Source organism: Lycium ferocissimum, chromosome 1, assembly GCF_029784015.1.
Source record: "Lycium ferocissimum isolate CSIRO_LF1 chromosome 1, AGI_CSIRO_Lferr_CH_V1, whole genome shotgun sequence".
NCBI lineage: Eukaryota > Viridiplantae > Streptophyta > Magnoliopsida > Solanales > Solanaceae > Lycium > Lycium ferocissimum.
In genome coordinates, this window is record NC_081342.1 from 15,109,592 (window position 1) to 15,133,435 (window position 23,844).

At 33.5% G+C, this 23,844-nt stretch overlaps 2 protein-coding genes across 3 annotated transcripts; both read left to right on the forward strand.

Annotated features, from left to right (window-relative positions):
• The first annotated feature begins 171 nt into the window (after nucleotides 1-171).
• Nucleotides 172-1,356, forward strand: LOC132069009 (gibberellin-regulated protein 5-like). The gene is made up of 3 exons (XM_059462610.1): nucleotides 172-466; nucleotides 694-769; nucleotides 1,073-1,356. The coding sequence occupies exons 1-3, from the start codon at nucleotides 401-403 to the stop codon at nucleotides 1,252-1,254; spliced, it is 324 nt and encodes a 107-aa protein (XP_059318593.1). The 5' UTR covers nucleotides 172-400; the 3' UTR covers nucleotides 1,255-1,356.
• A 5,396-nt stretch (nucleotides 1,357-6,752) lies between these two features.
• LOC132049725 (chromatin modification-related protein EAF1 A-like) lies at nucleotides 6,753-15,683 on the forward strand. Of its 2 annotated transcripts, XR_009413144.1 has the most exons (8): nucleotides 6,753-7,013; nucleotides 8,149-8,345; nucleotides 8,462-8,515; nucleotides 10,842-10,922; nucleotides 11,101-11,238; nucleotides 11,331-11,447; nucleotides 15,324-15,448; nucleotides 15,488-15,683. XR_009413144.1 is itself a non-coding variant. In XM_059440645.1 (7 exons), the coding sequence occupies exons 2-7, from the start codon at nucleotides 8,184-8,186 to the stop codon at nucleotides 15,381-15,383; spliced, it is 612 nt and encodes a 203-aa protein (XP_059296628.1). In that variant the 5' UTR covers nucleotides 6,754-7,013; nucleotides 8,149-8,183; the 3' UTR covers nucleotides 15,384-15,683. The 2 variants fall into 2 exon arrangements, 1 of the variants encoding a protein (XP_059296628.1); XM_059440645.1 differs by having other exon boundaries at nucleotides 6,754-7,013; nucleotides 15,324-15,683.
• Nucleotides 15,684-23,844: the final 8,161 nt, after the last annotated feature.

A 23,844-nucleotide genomic window follows, 5' to 3' on the forward strand; every position in this document is an offset into this window, starting at 1 on the left:
AAGCCAAAAAAACAAAAAAAAGGAACAATAGTATTATATTAGTACATCTAAAGGTATATTGATGCCATTAAAATAAGAGAATATATGTTGGATTTCTAGAACAATTATGCTATGTCTTTTGAGAGGTTTTTTTTTTTTTTCTTTTTCTTTTGAGAGGGGCTATAGGAAAACTTAATGATAATTATTGATTTCTTAGACCTGGAATAAGATATAACATATTTGTCCTTACCGTATAATAACTGGAATGATAATCTCCATCAAGATTACTTACTATAATACATATAACTAAAATTAATGAAAGATTACATTCATGCTTATATAAAAGGGATGTCCTGCAACCACTCTTCCATCATCAAGAAAAGAAGCAACAACTAGTTAAATCTCATATAACAGTTCAAGCATGACATCTCAATCTACTTTGCTCGTCTTGCTCCTTGCATTAGTATGTCTCATTCAAGTCTCTTTGGTAAGTTAGTATTTTTATGTTTTTCTTTCACATTGTTACTATGTGAATATGAAAATTTTAGTTATAGCCAACAACGACCATGCTGCATCATGATTCAAACATCTTAAGTTGATATTTGAATTGTTGCCTCCTATAAAATGGTTCCTTTCCTGAATATGATTATTCTTATTTTTATACTTCCAAATCCATTTTTCAATTGACATTTTCTTCTTTTGTGGAATAAACAGGCAAGCCAACGTTTTGATGCATCCTATCTGGCAAAGCCTCCTGTTGGCCCAACAACTTGCCCAGTTCCTACAACTCGTACGCTTTTTTTCTCTTAATTAGTACTCCTTCCGTCCATTTTTACTTGTCATGTTTCGTTTCTCAAGGTTATCAAACTAATTGCAACATATAGTATTTTCTTATAGTTTTCGAACATCTAACTTTTAGTTTTAAAATATTGAATTAATCTAATTCAATTTAACTCCAAAAATTATTCAAATTAACTCTCGAGAAACAAAACGTGAAGTAAAAGTGGATGGAGGAAGTAATTCATTATATAATAAAAACTTTTGTTTCTTTAAATTACTTTTTTAACTTGATATTTTCTTATGTATTATGTAGAGTGTTCAAGTGCTTGTGACAGACGATGCTCAGCAACATCGCATAAGAACAATTGTTTAATGTTCTGCAACATGTGTTGTAACTGGTGCCAATGTGTTCCACCTGGTACATATGGACAAAAAGAATGTTGCTCATGCTACAATGATTGGAAGACAGAGCAAGGGACACCAAAATGCCCTTAAACTTGATAATATTTATAGATAATTATTTTTTGTGGACTTCTTATATGTACTTGTCATGAAATTGATTCTTCCATGTCATGAAAAGCAAATATATGCTTATTATTCTCGTTCAATTTATGAATTTCTTATATATGATGCTAAATTAGTAAAAATCATCCCAAAGAATTTTTATTTGCAATGATACTGTGCATCCACTATTAAAGTACTCGATCCACCTCTAGTATGCAACTATAAGTTTCATATGTTGATCTTGCTAGGATTTTATGAATAGGTGTGAATAGGAAATGGTCCTTTGCATCTTTTCATGAAAAAAGCTTTACACCACTTCATTCCTTTACTTTGTTGACTATAAATACTTAGTCATTTTCATCAGATTTTACTTACGAAAATTCTGATCATCTTCTTCTGTCTTTGCTGCACTTCAAATATTTTGTGTGTGATTTCTGTCGTCTGTTGCGTTCGTCGTTCATCAGGGTTTGAGGTACCGCTATGCTAGTGAGTTAATTCGTTCTATCTTGGGACCAGAGGGGGATCCAGGATTTGATGCTTGTGGGTTCCAACCCATTTCAAATTAAAAAATATAAAGAGACAAAACAAAAACCTATAGGTGAGCAAGGATTCGAACCGTTGACCAAAAGAAGCAAAGCTTTAAGAGTTCCTTCTTTGCCAAATCGTATTTCTTATATATTTACTGATTTTTTCAATACAAATATAGGATCCGCACAAATACATGGGGGTTCCCGAGAACCCCTATATGATATGCTAAATCCGGCCCTGCCTGGGAGGATATATTCCATAACTTCGGGTACATTGAGAGGAATAATTTCCTTAAGGACACACTATGAATTAAGTGGGCTCAGATTTATTTTCCTCTCTTTCCAGATTCTGTTTTAGATTATTTTCCGAATATAGAAATAAAACAATCTTAAGGAAATTATTATCTTTATATATTCTGTATTCTGTTAATCTACTAGAAACTACTCTTTTGACAGAGAAGAAAGTAACCTTTTCAGAAACAAAAGTACTCTTTTCAGAGATAAAAGTACTTTTTCATAAATGAAAATACTATTTTCAAAAATAAAAGTACTCTTTTCAAAGAAAAAAAAGTACTTTTTCATAAATAAAAAGTACTCTTTTTGGAGACTAAAACCTTTGTGGATTTCTATTCCATTGTTTGGAGAATAAAATCTATGTGATTTTGTACTCCATGTTACTACTCGGTTTAAAGAATATAAAAACTTTACCGATTTAGTGACGTTCGTTGGTTTGAAGATGTAAAATCTTCGTTGGTTGTTTATTCGGTTTGAAGAAGATATAAACTTCATAGTTTTATTAAATCTGTTTTTATAAGAGATTATTTGGTTTGAAGATATAAAACTTCGTCATTTTATTCTCTGATTAAGAAAACAGGTAGATAAGAATCAAAATTTAATTTCGATTGACAGCATCAAACAAAATTGTTCGGCCATGAAACAAGTTTCTTCATTGTTGTATTAATTATTGTCTATGACGTAGGTTTGGCGAGTCAAAACGTCGAATTAATTTTATGACACCAAGAAATCACGTTGGTGGCACTGGTTTAATCGCCAACTGATTTTGTCGTTCGAGAAAAGGGTGCCAGGCGTGTATCTTTTGTTTTGTTTGGATATCACATATATTTATGATCAATCTAACCATTAAAGTGGGTAATTGACATGGAGTACTCCTACAAGTCATTCGTGCGTTTACTACACATTCGGAGGAGTACTACTCTTTATATAAGAGGAAATTGAAGAAAATGAGAGTTTTGTGGGCTCTTCGGTTATGCATTCAAGGGTTTGGAAATTGAGAATCAATTAATTGTAATTAAGGGTGCAATTGCAGCACTTTAACAAAGATCATTATTGTTCCGCTGTTTAATATTTCGTGCAAATGGAGCATAAGTCGCAGAAACATGTGTGTTTACTTCAAGGATGAATCAGTTCAAAAAGCGGCAATATATTGGGATTTTACTCTGCTTATCCTTTAATTTTATACTCTTTATGATTTATGAAATTCAGGTTTTATAAATGTTAGGATGTTATTAGTTGATGATCTCAAAGTATATTCTATATTCGCGCCATAAAATTACTTAATTGGTATATAATGTGGTAGCATGCACGAAATATGTGAAATATTATTTGCAAGGTAGCAAGACATGAATGAGGCTACTTCAAAGTTTTTCTTGAGACTATGAAAATAGTATGCATATATTATTTTGGGTCAAAAATATAGATGAATTTCTCCGAGAATCCTTTGTAAAACAAACTATTTTTGTTTTTGGGTGTATACTAAATTTTTGAAATCTGTCCAGAACTATCAGTTAAGATGAAGAAGAAAGAAACATCTTCCTTTGATTTCTAGAAAGTCAGTATCTTTGGGTTACTGAGAACGTCCATTTACAGAATAATTCATCACATTTAAAAAGAGTGATATGTGATGGCCGAAAGTTGAATCTGTCCGACAAAATTGTAGTGACAATTAAAAGTAAAATGAACAATAAGCATTTTGTTCCCAGACATATGTCAAAGCTAATTCAATTTTCTTCTCAATTAAGTAAATGATAGTGGGTAATTTTCTTTTTATATATTCCAAAAGTGTTTGGCGTGAAGGGTATTTTGACCATGTAGAATGGAAAATATTCAATGGACTTTTTAGCAGAATTTGATGACTTTCTAACAAGTTTCTACCTTACTTTTATCTGGGTAATACAAGGATTTTCTTGAAACTATTTGATAAAATAGAAAGGTTAAATACTAATTGGCAGATCCATAAAAAAATAAAAATAAAAATAAAAATAATGGCATGATGTCTTTAGTAACTGATTTCATTGTTACAATTTGACAAGATGTTGTTTTGAACATTTGATATTGGAGAACTCTTTCATGTCATTCTTGCATATCATCTAGCAAATGAAATCAACCACAGGATAAAGACACTTCAAAGGAATTGCTAAAACCACAAGCCGCGTTTGACAACAAGAAAACTATCTTGTGTCGCATCATTGCAGGATAATTGGAGTGGCTTTGATGGAGATAAAAGTTGAGTGCTCTTTGATGCTTTTATGCAAAAAATATTTGGCACTAGTTAATAGTGATTGCTTAGCATGAATTTTGGCTAATAAGATTCTAATGTCAAAATGCTTGAGGGAATTTTTTTTATGTGCATGTTGACTTAGGATTATTAATGTGCATTTTGATTTAATATTATGGAGAGAAATTCTTCTTTCTTTTACTTTGCTGGCTATAAATACTTAGTCATTTCCATCATATTTTACTTATGAAAATTCTAATCATCTTTTTCTTTCTTTTCTACACTTCAAATATTTTTATGTGTGTGATTTCTGCCGTCTGTTGCGTTCGCCGTTCATCTGGATTTGAGATACCGCTGTGCTGGTGAGTTAATTCGTTCTATCCTAGGAGGATATATTCCATAACCTCGGGTACATTGAGGGGAATAATTTCCTTAAGGACACACTGTGAATTCAGTGGACTCGAATTTATTTTCCTCTCTTTCCAGATTTTGTTTGTAGATTATTCTCCGAATACTGAAATACAATAGATCTTACAAAATTTTTAATAGGATTTAATACATGTTGGTATATAAAGCATCTAGATGTATTTAATTCTCTCTTCTTGCATGAGATTACATTTATTCATCAATCTTTTTTATTTAGAAATATCATAACACTTTTGTTCAAGGAAATCATTAGAGCGCTAATATAGGCTTTACCTTGATGCCGAATCAACCCGACACGTTAGTTACGCATGTTTATTGGTTGGATTCACTGCACACGCAAGTATACGCGATCGACAAGTAATATAATAATAAGAAAATCATTGTTCCCACGAGGACTTATTTAATTAACCTTTTGAATTAGATTAAATAGTCGTAGTATATCTATCCAAGAAGTTTCACAAGCGTTGAGAGTTTATTATCTAAAACAGAATTCGTAAGCTAAACTAGTATGCTTTTGCCTTTATCAGAAGGAAGAGATATTCCAAGGTTACGGGTAAAAGCTTCAGTCCCGTTAAGTATCCACTTTAGTTAGCAATTTCAATTATCTAATTTACTAGTCACATGGTTAATATTGCTCATAGGGCTCTGCCGAATTCCTATTCACCTACTCAAATTGTTCTAACACCTATATCCCTATGAAATAACAATAATAAGAATGCATTTATAATACATAAGACTAAACAAGGCGAGTAGGAATTTCCCTAGCCTAAATGCAAATCCATTCTTCCATTCCCTAGTTCAAGCACAAGCTCTATTTTATCCTATATATAATCTATGATTTCATTTCTCGAGTTCAATCCTAAATTCATAGATACTATTCAATTGGTGATCAGACAATCAAATAATTATTCAATTGGTGATCAGACAATCAAATAATTAAACGCCGGATAAAATAACCAAACCAATAATGGACATGTGAAGATGTGATGCGCATATGTTCCAGTGAGGAGGCTTGAGAGGTTGGAAATGGGGGTTTAAGGTGAGGTAGAGGTAGGCCGAAAAAGTACTGGGAAGGGGTGATTAAACAGGACATGTCACATCTGCTTACCGAGGACATAACCTTAGATAGAAGGGTATGAAGGTCATGGATTAGGATAAAAGGTTAGTAAGTGGTTAAGTGTTTCATCGTTTTTATGTTGGATTCGACTTGATGGTAGTTTGAAGCATCGTATTTGTCGTTTCTGTTTCTCTGTTTCTCCTTTCTTACCAGTAGTATTAGCATTATTCTCGTAGTTTTTTATTTTTCGATCTATGTTACCACCTATTGTTTTTTGTGTTTCAGTTATCACATTATTCCGCTGCTGTTACTGTTATTTTTTTTTTCTTTTTCTGAATGCTATGTATTACTTTCCTTATTACTTGTCATGTCTTCTTCACTTTCGTATTTTCTTTTTCAAACTACTTTGAAATGTTTTGCTTGAGTCGATGATCTATCAAAAACAGTTTATCTACCTCCACGAGGTAGGGGTAAGGCCTGTGTACCCTTTACCCTCCCCATAACCCACTTATGAAATTACACTGGATGTTGTTGTAGTAATAATATTATCTATACTTATAGTAATAAAATTATCTATAACTGTATATAATGAAGTTTTGCATGACATGTACTTTTAAAATAGAAAAAATCAGTCCTGAATATTTCAAAAAAGAACAATCAACCTTGAGAAGACCACTATACCAAGACACAATTGATATTCTTACGGTTGGAAAATATGAAAAAAATAAAGTTAATGAAAGAATGTTGCTTCCGACATCATTTATTGGAGCAGTCAAATTCAAAAGGTAGATATACCAGAATTTAATTGATGGTGTGATGGCTAAAGAAAGGAGTTAGAGTTGGTGGGAGAGTATACCTTTTGACTTTATTCTTAAAAGGTCTTAAAGGTCATGGGACAATGGTAGATTTTGGTATATATTAATTTAAGTTCTTTCTTTATAACTAAATTAAATATGTTTCCAATATGCATGCATCAGCTATTTTTAGTACACTCTAAAAATGATACTATGAAATAGACTAGTTTACGAAAATGTATAAATGAGCAAATTTAACCTTTTTAAGTCTTACGGCTTCATGGATTAGTATGACAATAAAATTGTATTGGCATCAAATATCTTTTGCTTTGAATTGAGGTACTTTTCATCAAATAAAAACCCTAGAACAAGGAGAAACCTTTGGATTGCTAATCTTAGCTGCAATTTTGGCACAGGTGTTCACAATTGAGGTATTTATTTTGATTCCCAAGCTTTACAAACCCTAGAATTTGGATTTTTGTTTATTTTCTTGCAAACCTTGGAGTTCATCATAGTTCTTTTAGGGGTTATTTCGTAAGAATGGAAAATTTGCGTATGTGGGGTGGTGCATATATTGCTTAAACAGTTTAGAAGAGAGCTTAATTTTACGTTACAAGTTGTTGTTGTTGCTCTGCATGTCAAGAAAAATGAAACTATTTCGTCTTTGATCTTGATTTGCTTTTTATTCGACTTGTTTGATGTTGGTGATCACAGAATTATTGTGTTTTTGTGTAAATGAGTGAAGACATAGACAAAAAGTTGCAAAAATGCTCGCGCCTTTTCAGGCATCTTTAGTATTTGAATTCTGTTTGTTAAAAACAACAAAAGCTAAACATAAAGAATAACGTTGTCACTGGGAATCGAACTTGGAACGTTGGAGAGAATTTTGAACACCATGGACCACTTGAGCTGACTTTTTGCATTTGTTCAGGGTATTCAAAACTTATATATGTACATAAACATAGAAAATTTACCCAATATATATACTGTAATTTTTCGCCGAGGGTCTTTGGGCGAACACCCTCCATCCCTCCTAAATCCGCCCCTGGTTGTGTAGTCGTGAAAATGCCGTGCCACTAGGTTGACATGCAATCAGGAATGAACTACTTTTGATCCTGCTGTTTGAAGTATGTGAATATGCCGTGATTAGCAGAACCCAATTTTGTGTAATACAATTTTTGTTTGCTGTTGATGACTCAAATTTCAGCATGTTGGAGAAGTATGTGGTATCATCCTCTTGATGGTTTTAAGAATGGCAATGCTAATATACACTGTCTTGATTACCAGAACTCTCTCAGTGTGTGTATGTTATGTTCTGTTATGTTGTGTCGTGTTGTGTTCTGTAATGTTACGTATACACACAGCGAGGGTAGGCACACATTTCTTTAACAGCCATGTGATTGTTTATAATTTGTTTGGTTTCAACGGGATACTTCCAGAAAGAGATTGGAGAGCCATCAACTTGATTCTAATGGTAGTAATGGTGTTTTTTATATCTAACTTCGCATCAGTTTAAGAGCTTGATAATAATTCTTCTTCTTGTATAACGACACTCTCTTATTGAAGGTTTATTCGGTCAATATATTGCAAAGAAGCCAAAGATGATGAGGCAATCACTTGAAAATTCTTCTGAAAATGTTGGTCCTGTGGGTGGATTTGTCTCATCTCCGGTGGCTTCCCAGATGAGTAACACGTCCAACCCAAATAAATTCATGAGAGTGCTGAGTGGTAGGGATCAGGGTAGCAGAGCCAATAATTTGAAGGTACTTGTGTATGCTAGAATCTTTTGTTCTGTTTCAGTTGCTTTTGTTTGTAGGAATGAGTATCTGATGATTTATCCACTAATAAGCATGAAGTTGATTATTGCAATCTCATGCAGATGTCTGTTGGACAAGCAGGTTCAGGAAGTCCGTGGTCACTATTTGAGGACCAGGTTGGTTTCTTTTTTATTTGATACGGAAGCCAAAACTACCCTCGAACTATTTGAAATAGAGCCAATATATCCTCCGTTTGTTTTTGGTACCAAAGGAGCCCTTGCCGTCTAACGAAGGGACCACAAATTCCCTTGCTTTTAACGGACTGCCACGAAAGCTGACTAGGCAGTCCAACTGGGTAAAAAATGCTGACATGGCTGTCCACCTAGCCAGTCCACATGGCTAAAACCGCCTTCCCTTTAACCCATACTTTCTTCTCCAAATTAGAACCCTAATTTCAGGAAAAAACTTTCTTCCCCACTAAATTCAGTTGGAAATCTCGAACAATATTGTAGAAATTTTTACAAGTTTTATCTTGAACAACAACAAGGCAATGGATTGGAAATCTTCGTAATAATACTTCTCAAAATAGTAAGAAGCAGCAGCAAAGCAGCAAACAGTATTATTATAAGTGAGTTTTCAATCTGAAATTTTCAAATTAGTGGTCTAAGGATTTTTCATAGTTTCTATGAATCTAGGTTTGTGCAGGCGTGGATGAAAATTTTGGGGAAGATGATGATGGTGCTCATATCATCGATATATCACGTCTATTACATCAGTATTTTTAAATCTTTTTCAAATTTACTCAAATTACCTTTTTTAGTTTCTTCATATTTCATTCCATCTAAGGGCCAAATATACCCCTGTACTATTGAAAAAGGGCCAAATATATCCCTCGTTATACTTTGGGTCCAAATATACCCTTGCCGTTATACTATTGGATCAAATATACCTCTCCTCCTTTAAAGTTGTCCAAGGTGGACATCCAATTAAGTGGCACTGACATTTGATGAGGTGGATGCCACGTGGCATTGCCACCTCGTTGCCCCTAACCCATTTCACCCCTCCCCTCTATTTGTTCTTTCAACACTAAAATTTCTTCTTGTCCACCACCATTACCGCCACTATAACCATCTCTATATCTAAAAAAAATGACTTCGTACAACTAAGACAAAGGGGAATTTAGTGCTACCTAAGATACCCACTATGAACAAGCTTTAACCCGTATCTCTCAATCATAATTGCAAGATATTAATGAGTTCAATTTTAGTTTCTATTGAATCCATACTTCTAAGAATTTGAATTTAGAATTTAATTGTATCAAAAAATTATTAGCTTTGACTGGATCCAATCAATAAGGCTGCATCCATCCTCCACTGATGTAAGCAGAATAGGAAAAAACATGAATGCTCAGAACTTCCGTTTTTTCATTTCCTTTAGTTTCCTTTTTCTTTTGGTCCATACTTTTGCCTGCTCCAATACCATCGGCGGGGCCTCATCGGCCAGCTGTTGCTCCCCCCTCTATCCTTTCCTATATCTTGATAAAATTTCATAAACGTGGTGCTTAACCTAATCAGATAAAACTTCTACAAAAACAGTTCACAATGTTTAGCTAAGCTATTCCAATAGCAAGTAAATGTTACTAGGCTTAAAAGTTTCATCTTTCAAGTTAGATAAATAAATGGTGGCGGTAATGGTGGTGGAGGGGAAGGAAATTTTAGTGGTGGAAGAATAAATAGAGGTGAGGGGTAAAATGGGTTAGGGGCGATGAGGTGTCATGCCCACATGGCATCCATCTCATCAAATGTCAGTGCCACGTAGGATTGGATGTCCACCTTGGACAACTTTAACGGAGGAGGGGTATATTTGATCCAATAGTATAACAGCAGGGGTATATTTGGACCCAAAGTATAACGAGGGGTATATTTGGCCCTTTTCCAATAGTACAAGGGTATATTTGGCTCTTTTCCGATTCCATCTAAGGAAAAGAACTTATTTTTTTTTATTTTTATTTTTTTTAAGTGAAGAAAGATGATATACTGATTATGTAGTAAATGAAGTGTCCAGCATGTGAGTATTATAAATGTCCTCATTTTCAAGTTTTAGTCACATTATTACACCTACTTGAAAATTAGTGTGGAAGAAAACTTTTTTCTGAAATTAGGGTTCTAATTTGGAGAAGAAATCATGGATTTAAAGGGGAGAGGGTTTTAGCCACGTGGACTGCTTAGGTGGACAGCCATGCCAGCGTTTTTTATCATGTCGGACTGCCTAGTCAGATTTCGTGGCAGTCCGTTAAAAGCGAGGGCATTTGTGGTCCCTTCGTTAGACGGCAAGGGCTCGTTTGGTACCAAAACCAAACGGAGGGTATATATCCTCTATTTTGAATAGTTCGAGGGTAATTTTGACCCTTTACCGTATTTGATATATACCTACTTCTGCTTCTTTTTCGATGTAGTTCTTCTGGCATGACGTGTATTAATTGGATTGACATCAAAATTTTAGGCACTCGCTGTCCTGGTGCATGACATGGGTCCAAATTGGGAGCTTGTAAGTGATGTTTTCAACAGTACTTTACAGTTCAAGGTGAGCACATTCAACAGTTCTCTTTACCATTTTTATCTAGACTACTCTTAACAGTAGATGATTTTAAATCTTTCTTTTATCTTTTTTTCTTTACTCTGTGTTAATTTTTTTTTTTTTTAAATCTTTCTTTTTCCTTATCTTTTCACTGCTCCTAAAAAGTCGTCTTGAGTAAGTGCAGTGTATCTACCGCAAGCCAAAGGAATGCAAAGAACGACATAAATTACTGATGGACGGAAGTAGTGGTGATGGTGCTGATAGTGCTGATGATTCAGGATCATCTCAACCCTATCCTTCAACATTACCTGGCATTCCCAAGGTTCAACAACTCTTTTCCTTTGTCGCTTACCTCGATGTTAACCTTTTTACCCTTTTTCAGTAATTTGAATGAACATGCTAAACATCATTCAGGGAAGTGCCAGGCAATTGTTTAAGCGTTTGCAGGGGCCAGTGGAAGAGGATATACTTAAATCTCATTTTGAGAAAATGATCTTGATCGGGCAGAAATATCTTTTACGAAAGAATCAGGTATTCTTGCATTAGCATTTCTCCATAAATTTTGTCTAGCTTATTGGTCATATTAGAGTGAGAAGCCCCTATTTCGTGGTCCTTGAGCTAAATTGGTGGTTTGTTATCTGCCTGTTTAGTATACATAGAGCGACTTTATTTTCTTCCCACATCTTCACTGCGTGTTTATGAAATTATTATAGTAGGTGGCTTTGGTAATTGGGTTGCCATTTGGTTGTCTATCATACTAGGACCAATAGGAGATCAGGCGTTAATGCATTGCTCAAAACACTAGAGCTACAAAACTTGATGGGTCAGAATATGGGTAAGTCTTTGCAATAATACGAGTTTACTAATGTCTCAAAACGTCAACTAGATGTAAAGGCTGGGTGTGAGACATCTAGTTAACCAAACATCTAGCTTTTTTTTTTTTTTTTTAAGGTTAATAATTTATAATGATGGAAAATATCAGCAGTACACCAAAATATGATTCTCTTCCAAAATCAACAACTCTTTCTATACAAACTGGATCTTCATGGTACACCAAAAAGAATCTTGAATTGGAGGCCATTCCTCAGATGTGCAGTCATTTTCTATCCCTTAAAAAAATTCTTTTTATTTCTCTTCTTCAATAAGACCTACATGAGTGTTAGCAAGACACATCCCACGCCCTTGTCTTCTCTTCCTTCTTCAAAAGGCCAATCGAATAGGGCCTCAGTCAATGTGTTAGGCATCTTCCGTTGTAGTCCGAGCCATCTTAAAGATCTCCCATCACGAGCGAGTTGCCACCTGACAATGCGGAGGTGTCCACGTCTTCATCAGATTTTTGCGCCTAAAACACCAATTGACATGTAATCCTCTTCCTCAAATTCTCAATTGTGAGTATCCCTCCCCTTGCTGCCAACCAAGTGACAAAACATATTTTTCTTGGAACCACGGAAATCCAAACTGATAAGTGCAGGAAACTCAACTCTCAGTGGTGTGGCCTAGTAGTCAATAAAGTGGGTTAAAACCAAAGGTCTAAGGTTCAAACCCAGCGGAGGCAAAAAATACTAGGTAATTTCTTCACATCTGTCTATGCCTTAATAGAAAAAGTTATCCGTACCTGTGCTGGTGGGAGGTAGCAGGTACCCCTTGGAATTAGTCAAGGTGCGCGCAAACGGGCCCGAATGCCATGATTAAAAATAAAAAAAATAAAAAAAAGAGTGCATGAAACCCAACTCTTCCCTAACTAAGAGCTTATAGTAATATGACTTTACCAAGAACACTCTTTCTCTCCTCACACCTATCACAGGTAGTTTGTTGTGTACTTGTATAGCCTTTCAATTAGGCCTTGAAATTCAACATTCTTCCAAAGTTCCAATCTTAGGCGTGTTATGTAGATTCCTTCTAAATATTAGATCAACTCTTCCCTCGCTGGTCGAGCTTTCTACAAAAAAAGCGATGCAAGAACATATTCTTTTATCTAAGCTTCTTCCCTGTGCATTAGCTCCCCCCATCGTAGATGGTTCAGCCACGCCTGGTGCCACGAAATGATTGAGAACTACGACGGGGTCGACCTCTTGTAACCTCTAGAGCCGTTGTGTGGTCATCTCCTTTTGGCACGATATTCTGCAAGTATTTGAGAGTGTGAGTCAACGTATTTTCCCCATACCACCTCTGACGCTAACAGCTAACTATGCTTCTAACCCCTGTCCTGTATGTGATGCTGCTGCAGAAGTCTTTTCATCATTTTACAATATTCCTCCATAGACTACACTACACATTTAGCGCTCCATTCCCCTTTCACTATTCCATGCTTTTCTACCATCACCTCCCTCTATAGGCTGTGCTCCTCAATCCTTTATGTCCACAACCACTTCCCTAGGGACCTTGTTAACTCATGTTTGTGGAGGTTAAATTGTTTATTCAACTAGGAATTAGAGATGGAATGTCAGCACAATGAGCCTAATTTGGGAAAGTGGACTTTGAATTAAGACTGCATAACACTAGTGTGAAGAATAGTTGAAATATTCTTGCATGGAGAACAATTGCTGGATACGTTAATATTTGTGAGGTCACAAGTTCATTCATCAGAAAAGGAAAAGTACGGTATATTATGCATATAACATTCCTTTCTGGTGGTCTTTGATATCACATTGAGCTATATATTACTTATAACTGGAAAAACAAAATTTACAAAGTTTGACATATTTTTACTGCTCCCTCCAGATCAAAAAGAGTGTCCACTTAGCCATTTGCACACCCCTTAAGAAAATACTAACTTTTAGTCAAAAAGAGGTAATTTGACTAAACTGCCCCTAATTAAATAGGTATTGAGATTTGATCACATAGCACTTAATAGAGGCAAATCTGAAAAAATAAGGTAAATTCTTTCTTGATTTGATAAGTGGACACTCTTTTTGACTCAAGAAAAAAATGCTAAGTGGACACTCTTTTTGATCCGGAGGGAGTGTATAAGAATGATGTACTTGTCGTAACAAGTTTTAAAACTTTGGATTTCAATGCAATTGAACTGAAGCCATGATGTGGTGCTTTCCATATTGACACCACCTAACTGTTAAATTGAACTGAACCGTTGATGTTGAGTCTTTATCATGCATAGTTGATTTTGACTCTTGTTGCTTGCATTTTACTTTGGCCATGAAAATCAAGTACTTTTCACTTTATTTGGAATTTTGAAGTTGGAGTTGAATATGGAGTTGTGTTTGGTTATAGTTTTTGCAAAGAATATTTAGTTGTTTGAATGTACTGAAAGTGAAAAAAGTGAAAATAGATTTTTAGGTGTTTTTCGAATTCCAAATAAACTGGAGTTTTTAAGGCCAAACGTTGATTTCCAAATAAAGTGAAAACGTTTTCCGGAAAAAAGTGAAAAATTCTTATGGCCAAACGGGTCCTTGATGTTGTATGCATTTTATCTCAAGCTATCATGGCTTAATATCTGTCAAGATTATTCATTATTTGTACAGGTTCATTAAGTAAGTATTTTGAGCCAACCCTCGCCCCTACCTTGTTAGGGGCGACTGATGATACTTATTAGGTACCGTATTGTCGTAGGGATCTAATATCTCAGTTGGTTGGCTACCTGAATTTTCACCTTGTTGTGAGGGTTCTAATCCCCACGTTGTAATCTCCTTTCTCATTTTCTCTTCCCCTAGCCCCCATGTAATAAAAAGAAACAATTTAAAAAGGTACCGTATGGTTGTACTCATGCTACACTTGCTGCGCTTTTTGTCCAAATACCTATTCATGCGCGAGTGGAGCAAGTGAGCAGAGTTGGGAGCTGATTGAAGACTGTTGTGGGAGCTATTGCTTCGCTGCACCTTGCAGTTTCCCCTTTATCTTATTGCCTTTATTGTTCTTCCCTTGAACAATAATTGTATTTTTGAGACCAATTGTACTCATTCAGGTTTAACCGCTCATGGCTTGTAGCACTAGTTCTTATGGATGTTTATGGTCTTTCTGCACGTTTGTACGTTTATGTTCATGTTTTCAAACTTATACTTGTCTTTCATGACAAAGATGGAAGTTGTAAGTTTTTGGTTCGCCTAGATTTGAGGATTAGGTATCATTGCGGCTTAAGCAAATTGGGTCGTACAGATATAATATTAGCAATCCTTGCGTCACATTTTCTGTTTGACCCCTATGTCCATCCCCAACAACTTCCAAAAAGTAAACAAAGTATATCTAAATTCTATGAATTTAATCAAGACATTTTTAAATAAAGAATAAAGAACATAGACCATCTCATCTTGAGATGCACTGCACTTGTGCAAGGCCGTCATAAGGCATTTCTCAACACACGCTCCATTGGAAATTGAAACTGATTCCTCAGAGGTGTTAAATATCCTTCACTCTTAACTCCTCGGTGTATGATACTTTGCTTACTCAATGCAGGTACTTGATGAAGAGACCGGGGAATCCGTTGATCCGCCACTGCTTCATACAAGGGAATAAAGTAGCTCATCTGCTGGCGCAACAAGGAGCAACTGGAGATCCGAGTGATCAACAAGTCCTTTTGTGTAATGCCCCTACTTTTGTTATGTATCAAGTACCTGAAGACATTGAAGAGAAGCATACCTCTAGGAAAGTATCTTCCAATGCCTGTAGTAATCTAGTAAAATTAGGAAATCTTAGTGTAATCAACGCTAGGGTGTACATGGATCCGGTTGTTTCGAATACCAAACCAAATTAATTGTGTCGGGTTTTTAAATCTACAAACCAAATTAGACCAATAAAAGTCGGGGTTTTCAACTTCGGGTTTTTCTGTTTTTTCGGGTTATTTCGGGTAAAGTCTTCATACAAAACATATAATTTGGGCTTTGAATATTACTTTTGTCCTAGTAAGATATAACTACCTAATTAAGGTGTTTTTAAAGAAAATAACACAAAATGTAAGATGAGTAGTGATGATGTTAAAATATTCAACAAAAAGATAATGAAATCGCTAAGCCATAATAAAAATTATCAAAATCTAAGGGCATGTTTGGAAAGCCACCCATGTAATTAGAATGAAGCGTAATTACGCAGTTTGATATGTTTGTCAGGCCTAGTAATTACATCGTCAACATGTAATTGAGTGTAATTGAGAATGAGTAACTACACTCTACAATTCTCGAGAGGGTTGATAATTGGGTGTAATTACCTTGTAATCATAAAAGTACTTTTTAACTTATTTTATTTTTAATTTTATTTCTTCTCTTTTTAAATTATTTTTTATTTCTATTATTTTATTTTTACATTTTAATTTTTTTATTATATATTATTTATCTTTCTTCTTATTTCCCAACCTTTACTTCTTGTGATTTCATTTAGATACTTGAATTTTTTAAATTTTTATTTCTTATTTTCTTCATTTAGTGTAACTACGTTATTATTCTAGTTTTTGAAACTACACTTCATAATATTAGAGAGAATGAGTCATTAACAAACTTAACAATATAACAAGTGAAGTAGAGTAGAATTCCGTTGTTGAATGAGGTTGTAGATTATAGTATATATCTTCACTGCCTTTTGAATTATATTTACTTAAGTTATTGTGAACTTTTGTTATGTTATGTTGGAATTTGACATAAAAGTATCATAAACTTTTTTTCTTTTTTGAGTTTTGAATTTAGGTTATATTTTCAATTTCAATTTATTTGCTTTAGTACTATTCACTTGTTGTTTTACATTGCGCGTCGTTCATTTTTCACTTACAATTGATAGATTATTTTTGTTGTCAAACATTTGAATAATGTTATGACATTATATATATAAATGTTAATCTTTTTGTCAAAGATCTAGCCCATGACGTTCTTACAAAATGTATGCTTTAAATATTTATATTAAAATAAATTAAACCATTATTAATTTGAAAATTATATACAATTATTCTTACCATACTATTTACAAATATGTGATTATTAATTAATATATTTTCAAGAAACAATATGTATCTTAAATACTTAATTTAATATATCATTTATAAAGGCACATATTGTCAAGTATTAATTTTTACTTTTAAACTAATTCTAACTGTGTAATTATACATGTGCAACCAAACAGTCTGCTTGTAATTACAATGTAATTACGTTATGACAAACAAACATGTCGTCTTAAGTACTATATACTATACTGTGTAATTACTACCTTAGTAATTACCCCAATTTCCATTACTAGATCGCTTTCCAAACAGACCCTAAAGGTACTTAGTCAATTACATGACTAGATATTAAAGAAATAAACCAAATTATGTATTTTCACTATCTAAATCAATGCAAAACTAAGATTAATAGATATCCAACATTATTCTTCCTAGTGTTAGAATTGAATTTCTTTTGTTGGAATTAGTATTGATTTAGGCTTTATTTGAGTTATTAACATTTATGGGCTATAAAACTTATTGGACCATTCAAAATTCTAAGTCCAAGCTTGAAATATCTCTATTTGAAAGAACAAAAACTATGAAAAATTTAAGAAATACTTATAGATTACATTGCAAATAAATATTTTTATATATAAAGTATTTTTAAAAATTTTATATATATAATGTCGGGTTGGTTTGGTTCAGTTTAATATTTTTTTTTAGTTAAAATCAAACCAAATCAATTATGATCGGGTTTTTTTCCCAATACCAAACCACGTCAAACCAAATCAGTAATCGTATTTTTTTTTTCTGTTTGACTCAAATTGTCGGTTTGGTGCAGTTTATCGATTTTCTTTGTAGACCCCTAATCAACGCTGATGTAATAGGTAGCTAAGCTTTTGTTATATAACTAAAATCTGTACCAGTTCAGAAAAAAAAAAATCATTGTCTTAACGGGGAAAAATAAGGTAACTCAATGTCTCATCTAGATTTGATGGTGTAATTTGTCAGCGTCATGCCCTCTAGAATTTTAAAATTTGAGGTATTATGAATTATTGTTAAGGATATTACTTCTTTAATACCAATTTAAATGTTTTACTTTTACTTTTAGCTTGTCCCAAAAAAAGGGTATCTTTCTATATCCAGTAAGTTGATGATAATTCAAACATCACACGTGATAAGTTTAAAACCATAATATTCAACAATATTTTAATACATTACACACATCTCTAATTTATGACTAGAAAATTCAAAAGTCTCTTTTTATTTTTTGATTTTGTATCCAGTTAAACTAAAACAATTAAATTGGGATGGAGGAAGTAATTTATATGCCTGAATCCTTTTGGATCTAAACGAACATCAGTTTCGATTATTTTAAAAAACACATAGGTAGGTGTTTGGCCATAGAAACCAAAAAAATTTCACTTTATTTGGAATTATTGAAGTTGTAGTTGAAGACGGAGTTGTGTTTGGTTGTAGTTTTTGCCAAAAAAATATTTGGTTGTTCGAATGTACTGAAAGTGAAAAAAGTGTTAGAAAAAAAAGTGAAAACAGAGTTGTATGTGTTTTTCAAACTCCAAATACAGTTGTATTTTAAATTTTTATAGCCAAATGCTGATATTCAAATAAAGTGAAAAAAAATGAAATTCTCGTGGCCAAACGCATCCTAGATAAGAAAATTTATATTTTGTTAGATGAAAAAGGGGCAAATATACCCTATAACTTTGCGATTTAGAGCATATATACTCTTTGTTAAAAAAATACAAATTTATATGCTCTAAATTACAAAGTTAAGGGGTATATTACACCTTTGCCTTCGTAAGATTACGACTTCATGGTTTAGTATAACAAGATTGTCTTGGTAGCAACTACATTTGTGCGGAGTGCCCTTCAAATGCAATGGTCTTTAATTTTTGTCCCTCAAATTGGTGGTCTTTAATTTTTGCCTCTTTCGCCTAATATGATGAGGTTTGGGGTTCGAATCCTGGCTCAGTAAAAAAAATGACTATTTCGCAAGGCAGAATTTTGTACCAAAGTTAAGCCTGTTCGAGCCAAAGTTAGGCCTTAAGGCAGAATTTTGCCTTACCTGAAGGCAAAATTCTGCCTTAAGGTAGGCAAAAACTCTACCTGAAGGTAGAGTTTGCGTCAAAACTTTACCTTAAGGTAGAGTTTCAAACTCTACTCGAAGGTAGCAAATTTTGCCTGAGGCAGAGTTTTGCAGGCAAATCTCTGCCTGAAAGCAGAATTTTGCATGCAAATCTCTGCCTTCGGTTTTTCTTTTTAATTTTTAACTAAGCGAGGGTTTGAATCCGAAACCAAAAGGTTCTGACAAAGGACAAAAATTAAAGATCACCAATTTAATGGACAAAAATTAAAGACCACCCAAAAGGAGGACATTCCTTCTAATTGCCCTAGCAACTATGTAACCAAAGTAACAAGGAAGAATTAGCTATAGGTGACCTTTTAATTTTGAAATTAGTATGGGGACCACTTGAAAGTAAAATCCAATTAAATTTGGGATTAAGAAAATTGGGGTTCAAAATGTAATTTTTCAAACTTCTTAATCTTTTACAAAATATAAAAAGACCCCAACTTAATCCAAAAAACCCACAAACCCCCTTCTCCTCCTCCCACCCCTCCCCCGCCCCGCCCCCCCTAAATTTTATTTTGAAAAAAAAAAAGTTTTGAATTTTTTATTTGCTTTTTCACCCCCCCCCCTCCTCCTCCCACCCCCCGCCCCACACCAAAAAAAAATTAAATTTTTTTAATTTATTTTATTTTCTTTTTCACCACCCGCCCCCTCTCCTCCTCCGCCCCCCTCCCCCCCCCCCCCCCCCCCCTCCCAATTTTTTTTTTTTTTTTTTAAAAAAGTTTTGATTTTCTTTATTTGTTTTTTCATCCCCCTCCTCCTCCTCCCCACCCTCCCCCTCCCCCTACTCCAAAATTTTTTTAAAAAAAAATTTTTTTTAAAAAAAAATTGATTTTTTTTTTACCTCCACTCCTCCTCCTCCCACCCCTTCCCCCCCTAATTTTTTTTTTTTTTAATTTTGATTTTCTTTATTTGTTTTTTCACCCCACCTCCTCCTCCTCCCCCCGCCTCCCCCGAATTTTTTTTTATCAGCCCCCACTCCCCCCCCCCCCCCCATTTTGAATTTTTTTTTTGGTTTCTTACCCCCACCCAAAAAAAAAAAATTAAATTTGTTTTAAAAAAAAAGTTTTGAAAAGTTTTTATTTTTGGTTTTTTGCAACCCCCCCCCCCCCCCACTCAAAAAAAAAAACTTGAAAGGAAGTTTGATTTTTTTTTTTTTGGGGTTTAGGAAAAGTTTGGATAAAATTCAGGTTGTTGTTGTTATGTGTTTGTAGTGAAATAGATGATTTTTCTATTATTGTCCTGGTATGGTCCAGGGTTTAGGAAAATATATCCAACAAATAGTTTTTTGTTCTTGTCCCCAGTATTTATCCTGTTCTATTTGTAGAAGATAACCAGCAGATTTGTAGTTGTTGCAACAAATTCTACACTTTTTGCAACAAGTAGACAATGCATTGCTACGACTCACTAACTGCTGGACATAGCTTCAGCTTATTTGCTTCGTTTGTGAAGATATCTAATGATTTGTAGTTGTTGCAACAAGTTCTAAACTTGTTGTAACAAGTAGACAATTTATTGCAACAACTACAAAGCTGTTGGACATAGCTTCAGTTATTTGGTTCTGTTTGTAGAAGATATCCAACAGATTTTTAATTGTTGCAACAAGTTCTATACTTGTTGTAACAAGTAGACAATCTGTTGCAACAACTGCAAATCTATTGGATATAACTTCAGTTATTTGGTTTTATTTGTAGAGGATATCCTACAGATTTGTAATTGTTGCAATAGTTCTACACTTGTTGCAACAAGTAGACAATTTATTTATGAATCAGCAAATGTTGAGGAAAGATATAGTCAAATTGGCAGCCAACCGACAATCAATCCTCGAAAAGAGATGAAGAATAGAGCCAAGAAGCGAGATATACAAATGAAGAAAGTGAAGAAGAACTAGAAGATGAAGAAATTGATGATGGAAATGAAGGAGATGAAGTAGATCAAGGAAATCTGCCTCACCCCAGAAGGTAGTTGCTGAACAAATTATTACTTAAGTTGTGGTATTTGGAGGCTGTTGAACAATTTCTGTTTTTTTTTTTTTTTTTTTTGTCCTTTATATTATTTGTGAATGATGTTTATGAACTTATTTATTTTGATTAGTTGTGATATTTGGAGCCAAGGTGGTACATTGAACAATTTCTATTTATGAACTTATTTATTTTGCTTACTAATTGTTGCAAGAATAGATGCATACAAAGAGAATTGCTTAGTTGTTTAGTCATTGCACAAATTACTCACCTTGTTGAAAAAAATCAAACAATTGCTTAAATTATTGTAAAAACTAAAAAATATGTCGCAACAGATGAGTTAATTGTTGCAACAGATCATACACTTGTTGAAGAAGTTGCAACAAGTTACTAATATGTTTCAACATATGAATCAGTTTAAACAAGTCACTTATCTGTTTAGACAAGTTGCCTAAAGCAACAGATCATACAATTGTTGAAGAAGTTGCAACAAGTTACTAATCTGTTCCAACAAGTAACTAATCTGTTTAAACAAGTTACTAATCTGTTTAGACAAGTTGCCTAAATGATTGCAACAGATCATACAGTTGTTGAAGAAGTTACAACAAGGTACTAATTCGTTCCAACAAGTAACTAATCTGTTTAGACAAGTTGCCTAAATAATTGCAACAGATCATACAGTTGTTGAAGAAATTGCAACAAATTACTAATCTGTTTCAACAAGTTACTAATCGCTTCTAATAAGTAACTAATCGTTTAAACAAGTTACTAATCAATTGACATGATAGTACAATGAAGAAGGCACCGCAACAAATTACTAATTTGTTTCAATAAGTTACTAACTGCTCCAACAAATAACTAATTTGTTTAAACAAGTTTACTAACTGCTATTTACCAGATCATACAATAGCATAAATAGTTGCAACAAATTACTAATGATTTTAGTAGATATATATATATATATATATATATATATATTGATCACTAAATATGGTTGATTTCATTTTGTTTATCACTAAATATGGGTGAATCAAGTAGTTCACACCAATTCACTCCATTGATCACTCCATTTAGTGCGATTGACTTAGTGATCATCTATCTCACCCAAAACACCATCAAATTGCTTAAGTATATATATTGATCAATAAATATGGTTGATTTCCATTGTTTGTCACTAAAGATAGGTAGACGTAATCAAGTAGTTCACATCAATTCTCCAATGATCACTCCGTTTAGTGCGTAGTAGACTTAGTTGATCATCTATCCTGACCCAAAACACCATCAAATTGCTTAAGTATATATATTGATCAATAAATATGGTTGATTTCCATTGTTTATCACTAAATATGGATGATTCCCTTTATTGATCACTAAATATAAGTAACGAAGTAGTATCTTGTTAGAAGTGTAGATCATTAAACAACTGTAGTATCTCGGCTGAACAATGCAGCATCCTTTGTAATAATGGCCGTAGTATACTGTTGTATGCAAGTGTAGTACCAATTATTAAACAATCATACCGTTGCAACAGTGTATGCGCAAGATCATCATATAGTCGTTCTAAGAATACACTTAGAATTACCCATCTAATCCATAAAATTATTATCTAATCCATTAAGGATGTTAGTGTATACATATATATATATAATTTCATGGATTAGATGGGCAATTCTAAGTGTATTCTTAGAACAAATACTATAGATCGCTTTAACAATACTACGCTATTGCAACGTATACTATGCTTATCGCAATCTGCGTATACTACACTTGCCAACAGTATACCACAATTACAAAGGATACAGATACTACAGTGTATATATGTATACACTAACATCCTTAATGGATTAGATAGTAATTTCATGGATTAGACGGGCAATTCTAAGTGTATTCTTAGAACAGATACCATAGATCTTTCATTACCACACAAATATTTCATCGATACTACAGCTTGTTACAAAGGATACTGCCGGTTGTTCAACATATATATATATATATATATATATATATATATATATATATATATATCACTAAATATCGTTGATTTCATTTGTTTAACACTAAATATGGGTGAATCAAGTAATTCACATCAATTCACTCTAATAATCACTCGATTTAGTGCATCGCGACTTAGTAGATCATCTTTCACGACTCAAAATACTATCAAATTGATTAAGTATTATATATTGATCACTAAATATCGTTGATTCATTTGTTTATCACTAAATATGGGTGAATCAAGTAGTTCACATCAATTCACTCAAATGATCACTCGATTTAGTGCATACTAACTTAGTAGATCATCTTTCCTGACTCAAAATACATCAAATTGATTAAGTATTATACATTTATCGCTAAATATAGTTGATTAATTTGTTTATCACTAAATATGGGTGAATCAAGTAGTTCACATCAATTCACTCAAATGATCACTCGATTTAGTGCATACTAACTTAGTAGATCATCTTTCCTGACTCAAAATACATCAAATTGATTAAGTATTATACATTTATCGCTAAATATAGTTGATTTCCTTTGTTTATCACTAAATATGAGTGAATCAAGAAGTTCACATCAATTCACTATAATAATCACTCGATTTAGTGCATACTGACTTAGTAGATCATCTTTCCTGACTCAAAATACTATCAAATTGATTAAGTATTATATATTGATCACTAAATATGGTTGATTTCATTTGCTTATTACTAAATATGGGTGAATCAAGTAGTTCACATCAATTCACTCTAATGATCATTGGATTTAGTGCATATTCCTGACTCAAATTACCATCAAATTGATTAAGTATTATATATTGATCACTACTTATTATTGATTTCATTTGATAATAGTCAAAATACCCCAACGTTTTTGACCAAAAATGCCAACTACACACCTAACCTTTGCGTTGGACCTATTACCCCCCCCGAATTTTTTTTTTCCGCATTAAAATGCCCTTTTTTT